Genomic DNA, 13783 nt, shown 5'->3' with positions numbered 1-13783 from the left:
TCAGTAAAATAAACATGAGGGTAAACAAGCAGACTTGTCGGACATGAAGTCACACTGATAAAATAAAACTTTCATAAGCATAAAGTATACATATAAAAATAAAGAACATCAGAATAGATGTTATTTCAAATATTTGGTCTTAAAGCTCTCCTGCCTCTTGCTATGTGTGTTTCCAGCTGCTGATCTCCAGCTGTTCTCGCTGTAAGACGTGTGACTGCCTGGTGTACGACGAGGAGATCATGGCTGGCTGGACGGCAGATGACTCCAACCTGAACACCACCTGCCCCTTCTGTGGAAACCCCTTCCTTCCATTCCTCAACGTGGAGATCAGGGACATGAGAGGACCCGGCAGGTAGACGATGACACTTTATCTTTTTTAGAGGGATTTTCTATTGTATCTTTCTTAATTCATTTATTGAATTCTCATTCAGGATGAACAATGGAATAGTTTTTATTGTTTCTTACCAGATTTTTACCGGATCTGTACCATGGAGCCGTTCCTCTCTTTTTCTTGGAGTTCTTTTATTCCCCCACGAGTACTTATTGATAACATTTTTAAAACTATGGTGCATGGAACAACATGACATCATCTTTAACATCAATTTGACCCTACAGCATGAAAAACCATCAGAGCTCATCTGCTTGGCTTGTTGTCAAAAAATGATACTTGATTTTGTGCAATCCCTGACCCTCTTTGTGCCCTCTTCTCTTCTCATCTCTTCTCTCCACAGGCTTTTCCTGAAGGGCAGCCCATCTGTGGATGAGGCGATGACCTCATCGTACTCGGCCTCCACAGGTATGGACACAGGGACGTCCACCTTGTCCACCCCATGTCCTACGACAGCTGTCTTCCCTCCCTCCCCTGTGATTGGTGTGCAGGAGCGCTTAGGAAATGAAAGGTACATCACATTTTTTTTTTTTTTTTACACGCCTCTCCTAAAAAGCATTGCTAACCAAATGTATTTAATTTGCATTTTTGTATGTAAATCAGTAGGGCTGTAACAATACACCAAACTCATGATTCGGTTTGTATCACGATTTTTGACCCACGGTTTGATATAAGCCTCGATTTCTTTTTTTTAAAATTATTTTTCTTTTAAATTAAATATTTTATACATGTAACATTTCAATAACTTATGTATATAATACTTGTCTGATAGTATCAGAGGTGCAGTATTGTGGAGGACGTGTCTATCTGATGGTCTAACTGCACAGATCCCTCATTTAACTTAATACAGAGAAATGTCCCACAAAGCGACATTACAGAACCAAACGAAGGTAATGTAGTAACTGTAACTGTCTTTGGCAACAAGGAAAAATACCACAGCTGTACGTGGAGAAATGTCCTTCCTCCCGCCGTCCTGCCGACTCCTCGTCACGTTTCTGCCCGATAAACAGCGTCTGTCACTGGCAAAAAAAAAACTTTAACTCACCGAGTGTTCATGATGAAAAAAAATCTCTGCGACGGTTAGCCCTCCGGACCGAGACTTCAGTGAACTTAACCCAGGAAGACAGCCTCTGTCGGGCTTTCATTGACAGGGGAGACACCGGGGAAACCCCTTGAAAACACACACACGTCATTATCATGACGTGTACTGTCACTTCTTATTAGGAGCTGCAGTGCCGGCTTTCTATGTGAATTATGCAGCGGTTCATCTTTACAGTGTCTTTACACTCTGTGTGAATGAACAATGTTGGAGAATTGGCGAGCGACCACTGCTGTGTAAATGTGGTGTTACTTACAGCTCAGAGGGCTGGACCTGGACTGGAAGTTGTGTCGCGACTCTGCCTTCTCACAGTGTGACACAGGTTCGTGCATCTGAGTGTCGTGATTTCAGCTTCGATACGTGTATCGTTACAGCCTTATAAATAAGCATAAATCTTGGTCTGGTGGGAAGGCAACTAGGAGGGTTTAATATAACCATGAAGTTGGCAGTCGTCATCACAAATCCAAAGCTGGAAGAATAACTTTTGTTCTCATGTACTCTCAAAAGTGCTGTATATCTGTTTGCATTTTTTCCAGCTCATTTTCATTCAGCCAGCTCCAGTTTGTGTGATTAAACAATGCTTTTGAAGTAGCAACCTCCTGTAGCTGCACCACATGATCCCATCTGAATTGTAAAAGAGCTAAATGAGATTATCTGCAGCACCTGGTCCTAACAAAGCTCTGTGTTTGTGTGTGTGTCATGAGGGTATGAAATGTGTGAGCAATAGAGATGAACCCTTCATAAAAGCGTAATGCCAATTATTTTGATTATTGTATTTTCTCCAGAATATTAATATTGTGATTTAAACATCTGGATCCTGTCATGTGTGTACTTAAAGACAAAGTGAGACTAAAACAGTTTTGCAGATTTCTTCAAAAAAGAGGCCATCGCTCCTTTTGTTTTATTAGGTGTTGTGACTGAGTTGTGTGTTGTTGCTAAGGGCTGACTGTTCTCCCTCTGTCTTCACAGGATGCGATCGACCAGAGCTCAAGGTATCCACATCCCCACAGACCGTCGGCAGGGGGCGCTCTCCCCTGGAACACCCATCGCCCGCAGCGTCAGCGTCTTTAGTCCTTTGGAGGAAACATCGCGACTGAACCACTGTGTGCCAACGTCAGGCAGCCTGCCCAGCCGTCTCAATGAAGCCACGGTGTGTTCCAACGCAGATTATTTATGTTGGAGTAAAATCTTTATTTTCTAATTAAATTATTCAACACTGTTCAGTAGTTTGGCTGCCTCAGCCTTTAATCTGGACAGCCCAACAATAAGAAAGCTTACCTCTCCAATTTTTGTCCCACCCAGGACCCACTGAGTATGGAGTGGCAGCTCCACAACCCCGAGCCGGTGACGGTTCCCTACCTGAGCCCACTGGTTCTGTGGAAGGAGCTGGAGAGTCTGCTGGAGAACGAGGGTGACCCGGTGATCACAGAGGCTGACATGGTGGACCATCATCCCATTATCTACTGGAACCTGGTCTGGTATTTCAGACGACTGGACCTGCCCAGCAACCTGCCGGGTCTCATCCTCACCTCTGATCACTGCAACAGAGACTCCCAGGTACACACAGACATAAATAAACCAGCATTACATAACAACTTACTTCTTATTATCGCTTCTTAAGTTAGTGATGCAGCATCACACTAAGAGAGATGTCATTGTGTACACACACCAGACAGTAAAAAAAGACTTCAAAACAAGCCTTTACTTTGCTCTTCAGAATCCGTTTTTTACTACTTCAGCTGCTTTTGTTTTTCTTTTTGTTTATTTAAAAATTAATTAAAAAGAAGTTGCCTTTGAGACTCAGCTATACTTTACTTTTATACTGATTTTTATGTTTTTATCATATTTTTTAAAGGGATCAGGTCATATACCTGTTTTGTTCTGTCCCTGCACACTTCCAATAAAAGCAAAGCCCAAAAATCTCCTCTTATGTCATGAAAGAGAAGAGAGAAATAGGGCAAATGCTGTTGCTTATGTCAAATAATAAGTCAATAAGTTGAAATACAGGGTCATGTGGTGCAAATTTAATTTTTATTAACATTTGTTTTGTTAACTGGATTTATATTATGTATATAATTTCAAACCGTTTTGCAACTGTATTTACATTACTGCAATAATTTATCTATTTTTATGATGAAAATAAATTTGTTACTGTGTATGGTACATAATGGCAGATAATAGTAGAAATGAATATTTTCTCTGACTGGCAGACTGACTTTATCTTGGCCCTTGTTAGGTTCCTCGTCACTGGATGTCAGAGGACAGTAAACACGTGTTGATCCAGATGCTGTGGGACAACCTCAAGCTGCACCAGGACACAATCCAGCCTCTCTACATCCTCTGGAACACATACAGTGAGTCACATGGGTCTCTGCAGTACAGATCAGTGTGAAGTTCATCAGGCAGTACAGAGACATTTACTCTCACATGAATACTGTATGCTGCTGTTTTATGAAGAAACAGTGGAATTAAAGTTCCAAAGAGACAGAAAAATGTTAGTGAACATGAAGGATGTGTGGATACAGCAGGAACAGACAGAGTAAGAAAATAATGCACAGCACGTGGAATGAAATATAGAATTGGTATGTTATCTGTACCCTATGTATTGTGAATAATTGAGAACAGGCCTATATTCTTTAATTTAATTTTCATATATAGAAATTTTGCCAAAAAAGTTGGAACAGGCTCAGTGAATAAATCGACATGCAAAGTGGTAAGAAAGGGCTGCAGATGAACACTTCAGATCTGTGTGGAGCTATGAGGAGACCTGGATATAACAGGGAAAATCTGGATACGGCATTGGAGATGGAACCACGTTCATTCCTAGAAAAGCTGCTTAGTGGTGCTTGTGTCTGTAAAGCCTGTGCGCTGGAGATTTTCACTGACCGGGCCAGCTAGCTTCCTGGTTACTTGAATAGGGATAAACTAATTTAATCATGCTGCTCTTCTAGATTTTCCAGATATTATGCGACCGAATGGCTCAAATTCTGACAGTGTAGCAAGTCATTTTGCAGGGGTTTGTGACACAAAAAATTATCCACTTCTTTCACAATGTAAGCTTATGGGAAAAGGTATTTTGGGGCAACAGTGCATCATGTCACAGTGTAATTGCATGGGTTTGGCCACTGTGAAAGTTGGTATGTAAAACGAAAGATATTCACACTTGGTATATTTTTAGTTTGTCAGCATTCATACTCACAAAAGTGGAACAGAAATGGGCTTAGCAGATATATCAAGACACACATGAATCATGTGAATGAAGTCCATGATGAGATAAAAATTGGCAGCAGCTATTCGCTACCGCTCTTAAAAAAACCCGTAACAAATATTAAATCCATAGTTCTATCACATTGTTTGAGCTTTGACTGGAGCTCCTTTAATTATGTATTAAGCTCTGCTGCATCTGCACTAATTGATTATTTAATGGAGAAGTCATGGAGGCAGGCGGCTAATCTTTGTGCTAACAGGCTCTGTCTGCTCTGTCTTTCAGGACTTAATTGTACTCTGTTGTTAGAGAGTGAGTGTTCTTCTCTCCTGCAGACTCCCACAGATGAGTCCAGTTGTTTGTGTCCTGTTTTGTCTAAAGCCTGCTGTCTCCCTATGTTGTCTGTTCCCTGCTTGATGTACCGTAGTGTCGTCTGTGTAAATTCAGCCTCAACTTTTCATGGTGTCACGGTGTTTTGAATGAGTGTGAAATCTGACTTTCACACTGTTGATATGGAAAGTGTTTGTCTCAAATGCAGCTCAGCTCTGTGTTTGAATGTAGGTTTGCATCTCTGGTGAATGTTTTTGCTGACATGGACATTCACTTTTATTCAGCAACTTTTAAAGACGGCATTTTTGTAGTACTTACAGGGCTGGGTACAGAAAAACAACAGGATTTGGCTGCTATTTTGAATACCTTCAGTTTGTATCTTAGTGCTTGATTTTCCATCATCTTTCACTCACCAGGATTTACTGTAAAGCCCTTCCTAATGCCTATTTACCACCAGTATTTATTAAATGAGGTTGCGCCATTAAACCTAAAAAATGTGTAGATCAGTAAAGAAATCTGGAGCTGGTACTAAGTAACAAGTAACTAAACATGTCAAAGGAGTGTATTGGAGAGGAAGTATAACGTAGCAGAAAATCAAAGTGCTCAAGCAGTGTCATGAAAATTGAACAGTACTTGAGTAAATTGTTAAGTTTTATCCCAGCACTCGTTTCAAAACGAAACTCTTGCCAAAATGCAACTTAGGCTTTTTTTGTGAATGTACCTGAGTCTTTGTGTAAATGCATAATTATGACAAAAGAGGCACTTTTAAGATTTACCGTATTTTCGTTTTCGGGTCATACTCATTTTCAATGGGAGTGCTACGGGCACTTTTACGATATTACGCTATTTTTAGACTCAACACAACATGAAACTTTGCTCGTAGTATCACCAGGGTCTCTACACATGAACACGAGTATTGAGAACATTGTTTGTGTACACAGAGTTTACTAAAAAGAAAGTTTTTGAACAACTCACCTTAGCAGTTGCTTGTTCCACTAGCCGCCGTCATGGTAGCCATGAAGAAGTATCGATCTAAGAATGCGACTCCAAAATACCGATTGTGACATTGATTTCTGATAATCAGTACACATATCAACAAATATGTGTGTTTCAGAATTAGTTATATTCTCACAAATAATGCCTGATAACACTATTCTAACCTTTGTTGTTATTTAGTCTAAAATGTGTCTATTACCTCCGCAAAGGAAGTTATGCTTTCTGTCTGTTTGTTGGTTTGTAGCAGGATTACTCAAAACCTACTGAAGGTATTTCCACAAAACTTGTATGCGAGGATGTGTCCCAGCCCAGAATAGACCCAGTAAACGTTTGGCGCAGATCCAGATAAAGGGACGGATTCAGGATGTTTTGTTCACTTTCTTTAACATATTGAGACAGGGCCCTTTTCAACATTTTTGTTAATTTCTTAAGGGATGACGCATGGATCGTGAGGAAAATAAACCAGGTGTATGTAGGTGGCTGGTATCATTGAGTGAGTACTACATTGGGCTGTTAGGCCTCAGAAGAGGTGTTTGCTCTTCTGAGTGCCTTTCTAGTTTTTTTGGATAATCTAATTATTGTAATTGAACAGCGTTCAAATAAGGTGGCATCACAAATACGCTGAACAAATGTCTTTTACTCTAAAACACATCAGAGCTGTTAGTGAGACTAACTTTAGATTGCTAATAACTACGTAACTGGTTTTGACAGAAACGCTCAATATGGTACTTGGAGTCCTTCATTTTTTTTTTTAATCAGAAACTAGATGTGGAAGAGACAAAGCATAAAAATACAAAATGTTAACTTGAATCAAACAAGAATTACGATAATCAAACATATAGATCCCAGCAGCATCATGGAGACAAAGAAATGCACAAATGAGTAAGTCATGCTCCCACTTTAATCATTTTTACTGCTCTCTATTTGTTGTTAATAGAACTAATTTTAGTATGGTTGGATTTTGAATCAAAGTTTCAAAATAAGTGAATATGTTTTAGCAACAAATTTGAATGAAATAGAAACTTTGATTAAAACTGAAAGGGTTTTTATTTTATAATATAGAATTAAGATTGTCATGCTTACACATACAGATTAAAACTTTCTTCCAAAAGGTGACAATATACTCTGTGTTAAGTGAAAAAATACATAATAGGTTACATTATTTTATTTAAATGAGGTATTTTCATGATATACTTTTGTATAAAAAAAATTATGTTATCAAATAATTTAGGCTATAAATGCTTTTTATACATTTCTAAGCTTTCATTCACCACACACTGTAGTTTTTGACATTTTTACCAGTACAGATATTGTCTGTGTATAAGTGTGGTATATATCAAATGAAGTACTGCATTGTACCAGTAAAGGTACCCAGCCCAAGTACTTTTCATCTGAGTGAGAACCTGTTTGATAAAACCATACTCATTGTGTATTAGTGTCATACGTCTAATGTGATGAGTCCACTGCTGAACTAGTGCGTGTGTGTTTTGTGTAGATGTGGGGTATCCTCTGTCCCGGTCGATCTCGGAGGAGGAGAAGCCGTTCAGCGAGGAGCTGCTGCAGAGTGTCGTGAAGAGCATCCAGAGGAACGACGTCAGCCGGCCGATGGCTCAGCTGCTGCAGCTGCTGGGACAGACGCTCGGGGTCAAACGGCAGAGGTCAGCACTGACGTGTCAGATTAGTTTTATTTACTTACTCAACTCCAGAGTCTTCACCTCTCGAACCTTCTCCAGTGTGTAAACTTACTTTCATACTTTTTTATTGTATTCTTTATTATTTTATTTTTTTTTACTATGACTAGTGTTTATTACAATACCTCTGTCCTTTGACTTCTGTGATTAAGAAATGCCCCTGTTTGTGGGACAAATAAACAAAATTGAAACTCACATTATGTTGTATTCCTCCAAAAAAAGGATTAATCAACCTCTTGAAAAGTAGCTGTAATAAGGTTAATATTTACTGCTGTAATGCCGGTATATGTGGTGTAAAGTAACTAAGTAGAGTTATCCAAGTACTGTACTTAGGGACAGTTTTGAGGTCATGTTCTTTAATTGAGCGATTCCATTTTTTGTTGCTTAATTAGACTACTCCACATCTCAGACAGAGATCTTTCTATATGTATTTTCTCATTTAATTTACTAATCACTTTTAAGATTCAGATTCAATTGTAATTATGTGCTGTGACATCCAAGTGATGTATATGAATCTATGGATATTTTCAATTCCATAATAAAACATTCTGCACTTTTACTTCTGATGCTATACATAGAAGTAAAAATGTTAATTCAGCCTCTATGCTTAAAATGAGGTTTTACAAGAAAACTGATTGAGTCATATTGTAAAATAAAACTGTTCTGACCTCGCCTCTCTTGTCCTCAGGAGTTTGTACCGGGACATCCTCTTCCTCTCGCTGGTGGCTCTGGGAAAAGATAACATTGATATAGGTGAGTCACAAGTTTGACTGTCATAATGAATTACTTCGGACAATTTTTTTAAAGGTACAGTATGTTATAAGTACATCACAAGAGTAACTGCAAACTGCTGCTTACTGTAGCTGCTGTGAGATACTTTACTCAGTTAGCCGTGCAGCTAGCGGTTATTATAAGTTGCTATTGAGGTACAATGTGGTAAGAGGCTAGCTGGTTAGCATTGTGACTTCAGGATATACACTATATTACCAAAAGTATTCGCTCACCCATTCAAATGATCAGAATCAGGTGTTCTAATCACTTGGCCTGGCCCCAGGTGTATAAATTCAAGCACTCAGGCATGCAGACTGTGAAACAAGACATTTGTGAAAGAATGGGCCGCTCTCAGGAGCTCAGTGAATTCCAGCGTGGAACTGTCATAGGATGCCACTTGTGCAACAAATCCAGTCGTGAAATTTCCTCGCTCCTAAATATTCCACAGTCAACTGTCAGCTCTATTATAACAAAATGGAAGCGTTTGGGAACAACAGCAACTCAGCCACGAAGTGGTAGGCCACGTAAAGTGACGGAGAGGGGTCAGCGGATGCTGAAGCGCATAGTGCAAAGAGGTCGCCGACTTTCTGCACAGTCAATTGCTAGAGAGCTACAAACTTCATGTGACCTTCAGATTAGCCCAAGTACAGTACGCAGAGAGCTTCATGGAATGGGTTTCCATGGCCGAGCAGCTGCAGCCAAGCCACACATCACCAAGTGCAATGCAAGGCGTCGGATGCAATGGTGTAAAGCACGCCGTCACTGGCCTCTAGAGCAGTGGAGACGCGTTCTCTGGAGTGATGAATCACGCTTTTCCATCTGGCAATCTGATGGACGAGTCTGGGTTTGGAGGTTGCCAGGAGAACGGTACATTTCAGATTGCATTGTGCCAACTGTGAAATTTGGTGGAGGAGGAATTATGGTATGGGGTTGTTTTTCAGGAGCTGGGCTTGGCCCCTTAGTTCCAGTGAAAGGAACATTGAATGCTTCAGGATACCAAAACATTTTGGACAATTCCATGCTCCCAACCTTGTGGGAACAGTTTGGAGCGGGCCCCTTCCTCTTCTAACATGACTGTGCACCAGTGCACAAAGCAAGGTCCATAAAGACGTGGATGACAGAGTCTGGTGTGGATGAACTTGACTGGCCTGCACAGAGTCCTGACCTGAACCCGATAGAACACCTTTGGGATGAATTAGAGCGGAGACTGAGAGCCAGGCCTTCTCGACCAACATCAGTGTGTGACCTCACCAATGCGCTTTTGGAAGAATGGTCAAAAATTCCTATAAACACTCTCCTCAACCTTGTGGACAGTCTTCCCAGAAGAGTTGAAGCTGTAATAGCTGCAAAAGGTGGACCGACATCATATTGAATTCTATGAGTTAGGAATGGGATGGCACTTCAGTTCATAGAATGAGTAAAGGCAGGTGAGCGAATACTTTTGGTAATATAGTGTATCTCTGCAACACAATACATAGAGTCTTTAACATAACATCCAAGCTGTTATTTCTTCACACTAAATAAATGTGTTAATTTGTATTATTTTAAACTCAAATTTATTGCCCCTTTAATATTTAAATATTGTTATATTGTCAGATATTACAGGCTTAAAGGAGTTTTGCACAAACTCTGCACAAACCATTATTTTACAGCAGTGTCAGTTGTATCATTGCACGATGTCATTTTGTCTACTGATGATGATACTGATGACAAGCGAGCACCTGTGAAGGATGACAACTGTAAAAAGACCCCTCCCACATGTTTCTGATCACAGTCTCCTCTTCATCCCCCAGACGCCTTCGATCGTGAGTATAAGCTGGCGTACGACCGCCTCATGCCCAGCCTGGTGAAACTGACCCACAACTGTGACCGACCTCCCAGCACGGGGGTGATGGAGTGCCGCAGGACGTTTGGAGAACCTTACCTGTAAACACTCACCTTCACCCACCAGGAGAAACCCTCACCATCTATTTCATCGCTTTAAGACGAGCTCAGGAAACCTGTTGGAAGACTGTGAATGTGCACTACGGTGACGTTTTGAGAAAAATCATCAAAAAGGCGCAGTTGACCGCAGTCAGCGTCATGTAGCCCGAAACAAAAAAAAAGAATTTTGCTGACATCATCTCAACTAAGTGACGATGGAAACACACTCACTGTTAATAACATGACTTCATGCAGTGTTGTTGAGTGACGCTCACCTGGTTTCTTAGAAAAATCCTGTGAAAATTATACAGACACGCTGTAAATACACCACACTAAAGGTTTTTTTAAAAACTGCAACATTTATATTGTATAGTCCTGCAGCATATGAAGACTAATATTAGCAATATTTTAACTTGAACTCTATTTATACAAAGTAAGCTTTATTTATTGTAGTGTCTTCTGTTTGTTGGGCGTAGTGTTTGTTGTGTGGCTGTTGTCTCGCAGTTTAAAACCAGCACAACCTGAACAATCGCTGCTCATTTTCAACAAACTGGAAGAGATGTCGCAGTTTGGATTTGGTTTCTGTTGTAAATGATGATGAGATTACTGTCTTTATGAGTTGGGGCAAAACAATAAAAAAAATAGATAAATTAGAGCTGCAATGATGAGTGAAACCACAGAAAACTTGAATCAAACCTGTGTCTGACGGTGGATTGAATATCTTCAGTTTTTGAATTGCTGGTCCAAAAAAAAACAAAAAACAAGCAGATTTAAGACATTGTTTGCATTTTTCACTAATTTTAACTTTTCATTGACAAAACAATTCCATAACTGATCGAGAGAAAATAATCAGCAGATCAACCAATAATGGAAATGATCTTTAGTTGCAGCCCTAATTAAAATGTTTAAAAACACTTTTTAAGCTGCCTTTAATGTTAGTCTGAATATAAATGTCCGCTGTGTTGCCACTTACAATAGTGCTCTATATTTCATTTCATTTTAATGTCAAGTTTGTTTACAAAACATTTTGGAGCGTTAAATAATTACTCATCATATGAACAATAATTTTTTCGTTTTCTTGTCCACGCAGGCTCCGATCATGCAGAGATGCTATAGGCTGGTTGCTTTAAAAGTCTTGGAGAAAAAAAACAAAAATGACAGGAGGCGCAAAAGGAGGAGCTCATTAATGTTGGGATGAAGTGATTATAAGATGCAGTTTACATTTATTTCTGTGGTTTTACTCAACTTTACAGATGAATTTAAGTTTGGGAGAGAGCTCACTACAGCATGAACGGATTGTCCTAAATATACAGAAGCTGCTTTGAAAAAAAAAACAACAACAAAAAAAAAGACAAACCAAATAAGATGCCAGCACAGTCACTTTTCAGTCTGTGGTCACTGTCCATGCTGATGAACAACAAACAGGGTGATTTAACATCATGTTCATGCTGGAGGCTGCAGTCTGGGGCCTCATTTATAAACCTTCCTCACGCTGCTTCCCACACAAAAGTCGTGGTCTATAAAAACAAAGTCGACCGGAAAATGTGCACACCTGTGAGTAAACTGACCCGTGTGATGATTTTGAAAATGAAATGTGAGAGGCATTATTCTACTCATAATAATGCTGCTCACGTTTGATTTCACACTTGTTCAACCAGATCATTTCTATTAACATGCAAATGGTGCTTTGCGCTGACAGTTTATGTTTGAATGTGGGTTTGGAGAAGGCAGGATGAGGCTGATCCATGTGCGCACATTTCAAAGTTAATTTGGGATTTATAAAAGGAACCTGGCCTTACGCAAGATTTTTCAAATCAGAATATTTTTTTCATCTTTTAAATGTACAGAAACATCAAGTGTGGGCTCTTCACAGAGTTTTATAAATGAGACCCCAGGTAAATAGTTCAACTTAGATTTGATTTTTTTTCATACTTCTGGTATATTGTTCTCACCAAAACAAGTAAGTCTGACGGGATATAAAACAAGTTCCTGACATTCTTAAAGCGCAATTTGTTGGTAATAATCCCTCATCGCAGCAGACAGGTGATATTTCAGAAAAAAGCTTTAACCAGGCTGTCGCCGTCTTCATAGCTGTGTTTACATTTTAGTTTTGCAATTTTAAAACCAGCTTATGGTTCTACAACCACATATCTGAATGTTTATTGGGACTGCACAATACGGGTTAATGGAAATGATCATTTTTGCATCACAATTTTAATTTTCACAGAAAAAGACAAAAATGAAATCATTTAATGTGACATTTGTTGAGGTCTGAACCAATCAAACGTGTGTCTTTGTGAGGAGCAACAAAGATTTGTTAGATTTGTTGTCAGGACGTCTCTGCTGTGCTACACTATTTCATTTTAATGCTGTTAAGTCACATGTCTTAGCTTCATTAAAAAAGCAGCTTCGACAACTTTGAATGTCGCGCTCAGCCTGTCATATCATACCTTCATATCATTTGAATTAATTGTGCAGCTCTAATTTTTATACAGTTCTGTGTTAAGCCTGTGACGGTGATGAACGAACCAGATCAACTGAAGGGTACAAACGAGATTGTCTAAGGTGCGTCATTGAGATTCTGTGATTGTCATCTGTAGTTTTTAGTATCAAACATCTGTGAAGTTCTGTAAAAAGCCCTTAGTGCAGCTTTGGGAAAAAGAAAATATCGTCTAAGGTGACATCTAGTCATCTTAGTCATCAGTATCTGTTGTATGAAATTCATCCAGCAGCTTTATCTCCATCATATCAAATTAAAACCAAAAAAGGGATTCTCTTTTAGCGTCCACAGGGAATATTAATAATGCAGTAACAGACGGCAGCACGTGTTTTTCAGTTAACTTTTGCTTTCTGAGCACATACCAGTGTGCATCAGTTACATAAAGCAGAGAAATACCTGATCAGCCACATTCTGGATGGAACTGGACTTCGGCAAGATAAGCACTTGTTTTTGTGTTAATCAAAAATGACGACTGACAGACTGACGAGATGGTTGAATGAGGACCCGAAACTCGTGAAGGTCTCATGAATTTCAACCACGTGTGTGATTTGCGGTCAACAAGTTGCACTTTGCCCCTTAAAAGTGACCTGACTGTTTTCAGCTGGTCGAGCCGGCGAGCTCGGGAGGCGAGGACACATCAGCTGCCATTCATCTGTGGATTTTATTTTTTTTTGTTTTCCTGTGTTAATAAGTTGTACAAATGAATGATTTTGCAGAACCTGGGGCCATGTACATTTTAACTCGCCCTTTGTAGAAATCACATTTTATAACAGTTTATTCATACACGTGCAAAGGTCCTTTTTAGATGTGGTGAAGGTTCTGTACAGTGACCAGATCTGCAGGACTGGAACTGTAAATAAAATCACTTATACGCTCTCAG

At 39.6% G+C, this 13783-nt stretch overlaps 1 protein-coding gene across 5 annotated transcripts in view; it reads left to right on the top strand.

Moving 5' to 3' along the window:
* The window catches only part of LOC119018783 (C-myc promoter-binding protein-like), a 75818-nt gene extending 62036 nt beyond the window's left edge, over window positions 1-13782 (top strand). For 3 of the 5 annotated variants that reach the window (XM_037096740.1, XM_037096737.1, XM_037096738.1), the window contains 9 exons: window positions 177-352; window positions 732-899; window positions 2457-2637; window positions 2790-3044; window positions 3724-3841; window positions 4978-5004; window positions 7514-7676; window positions 8398-8462; window positions 10274-13782. In XM_037096740.1, coding sequence (XP_036952635.1) covers window positions 177-352; window positions 732-899; window positions 2457-2637; window positions 2790-3044; window positions 3724-3841; window positions 4978-5004; window positions 7514-7676; window positions 8398-8462; window positions 10274-10410 — 1290 coding nt within the window. In that variant the 3' untranslated portion in view covers window positions 10411-13782. The remainder of the gene's footprint in view (window positions 1-176; window positions 353-731; window positions 900-2456; window positions 2638-2789; window positions 3045-3723; window positions 3842-4977; window positions 5005-7513; window positions 7677-8397; window positions 8463-10273) is intronic. The other 2 variants (XM_037096741.1, XM_037096739.1) reach the window with 1 other exon arrangement.
* The last annotated feature ends 1 nt before the right edge of the window (window position 13783 follows it).

The sequence above is a fragment of the Acanthopagrus latus genome, chromosome 4, assembly GCF_904848185.1.
Source record: "Acanthopagrus latus isolate v.2019 chromosome 4, fAcaLat1.1, whole genome shotgun sequence".
Lineage (NCBI taxonomy): Eukaryota > Metazoa > Chordata > Actinopteri > Spariformes > Sparidae > Acanthopagrus > Acanthopagrus latus.
This window is presented reverse-complemented; position numbering and strand designations above follow the sequence as displayed.